The sequence below is a fragment of the Phaseolus vulgaris genome, chromosome 8 (genome assembly GCF_051622355.1).
Source record: "Phaseolus vulgaris cultivar YP4 chromosome 8, ASM5162235v1, whole genome shotgun sequence".
In the NCBI taxonomy this organism is placed as follows: Eukaryota; Viridiplantae; Streptophyta; class Magnoliopsida; order Fabales; family Fabaceae; genus Phaseolus; species Phaseolus vulgaris.
This window is the reverse complement of record NC_143505.1, coordinates 47,631,538-47,633,255: the sequence shown is the minus strand read 5'-3', so window position 1 is coordinate 47,633,255 and position 1,718 is coordinate 47,631,538. Positions and strand designations below refer to the sequence as shown.

Genomic DNA, 1,718 nt, shown 5'->3' with positions numbered 1-1,718 from the left:
TTTTCTCTTCTTCTGGGCTATTGTCATGACTTCTTTACAGATCGATAACTTGTGAGAAATTATTCGAGGGTCTATACTCGGCATGTCGGTCGCTAACCATGCAAATAAGTCTGTGTTGTTGAATAGAACAGCTGTGATGATGCTCTTTTCCTCCGCTCCCAAGGTTGATCCCAATCGCGTATTCTGTCCTTCCCGACCCACTCAACATAGCACCACCTCTTCCTTTGGCTCCACCTGAGGTTCGTCATTTGGTCTGGGATCCAAGTCATCACCTAGGGTTATATGATGAACCTCGGCCCTCCGGGTAGGTGTTGGTGGCGGAAGGATCTTTAAACTTGCAGTGTAACATTCTCTTACGGTCTTTTGATCAGCATGAAGGGTGACCACCTCTCGGCCCCGACTTGGGTTGTCGGCTAGGAATTTCATGGCCATGTGAGGTGTTGATACCATAGCCCCTAATTTGTTGAGGGAGGATCGTCCGATCAGGATATTATGAGACGTTTCGGCATCGACCAGCAGGTATTTGATCTTGATTGTCCGACAGTCTCGGTTTCCTTCTCCGAATTTAGTGTCTAAGTCAATGTATCCTCTCGTGTTGACTCTCTGTCCCGCAAAGCCAAAAATTTGCTCATCGTATTGGACGATGTCGTCATTTGATATGCCCATTTTTCTGAAGGTTTTCCAATACAATATGTCCACAGAACTCCCTTGGTCTATCAGAGTTTTCATGATTACAAAGTTGGCTACTTCAATAGTGATCACCATCGGGTCGTCGTGTCTTGGGTTTATGTTTCTGAAGTCTACTTTTATGAAAAGCATAGGCGGCAGGTCCCTCCTATTGCTCATACTAATGGAGTATACAGAGCTAACTACTTGGAGGTGCCTTTTTCGGAGGAAGATGTCATTCCTCCCCCTACGAAACCTCCAACAATCGTATTCATTACTCCTCACACAGGCATGGTTCGTTGGCGGTACCTTCCTTCTCGGCCTTGTCGCTCATTCTTCGAGGTGTTCCTCCGTATTTCTTGCTTTTTTCTGACATCTGCTCCAATTTTTTCGTCTTCCCGGCTTGTTTGGACGAAATGTCGCAGATGGCCTGCTTGTATGAGTTCTTCAATCTTGTCTTTCAGGGCCCAACAATCTTTCGTTGTGTGCCCAAAGTTGCGGTGGTACCGACAATGCTTGGTCTGATCCTCACTCTACGGGGTGGGAGTTCTTCTCAGTGCTCTAAGAAGATCGGCATTGAGGGCTTCTTCCATGACTCTCAACCTTATGGTCGTTAGGGGGGTGTAACGGGTAAAACGCGACCCTTTGAGAAATTCTCTAGGCTTCCCGAATTGTGTTGGTTTGCCTCTATCGCCCTTCCTTTCGGGTTCATCAGGTGTCCGAGCCTTGTTTCGGAATTCTTTCAATTCCTCCAGCTACATGTATTTGGTGGCTTTGGCGCAACTCATCCAATGTCGTGGCTGACTACATGCATAAGCTATCTAAACATGGTCTCGGCTTTAATGCAGTCACCATATGGTGCATCGCCACTTCGGGACTTAGGTTCCGTATGTCCAAAGTTGTCTTGCCGAATCTGTCCATAAAGGCTCTCAAGGACTCAACCTTTTCTTGTCGAATATTCACTAGGGCGATCGAAGTGAGGTGGTGTGGTCGGATGGTAGTGAATTGAGCTCCGAACCTCATTGCGAGCATGTCAAAGTAGTCTATGGACT

The 1,718-nt window shown here is 47.0% G+C and overlaps 1 protein-coding gene across 1 annotated transcript; it reads right to left on the bottom strand.

Annotated features, from left to right (window-relative positions):
• Positions 1-201: 201 nt before the first annotated feature.
• On the bottom strand, positions 202-765 carry LOC150025624 (uncharacterized). Its single transcript, XM_090294138.1, has one exon. It carries the CDS (start codon positions 763-765, stop codon positions 202-204), a length of 564 nt encoding a protein of 187 aa, XP_090150264.1.
• Between the last annotated feature and the right edge of the window lie 953 nt (positions 766-1,718).

What these genes read in the sequence shown, in the direction of transcription:
- LOC150025624 (XM_090294138.1), bottom strand. Translation starts at nt 765, where the DNA reads ATGGTGATCACTATTGAAGTAGCCAACTTTGTAATCATGAAAACTCTG.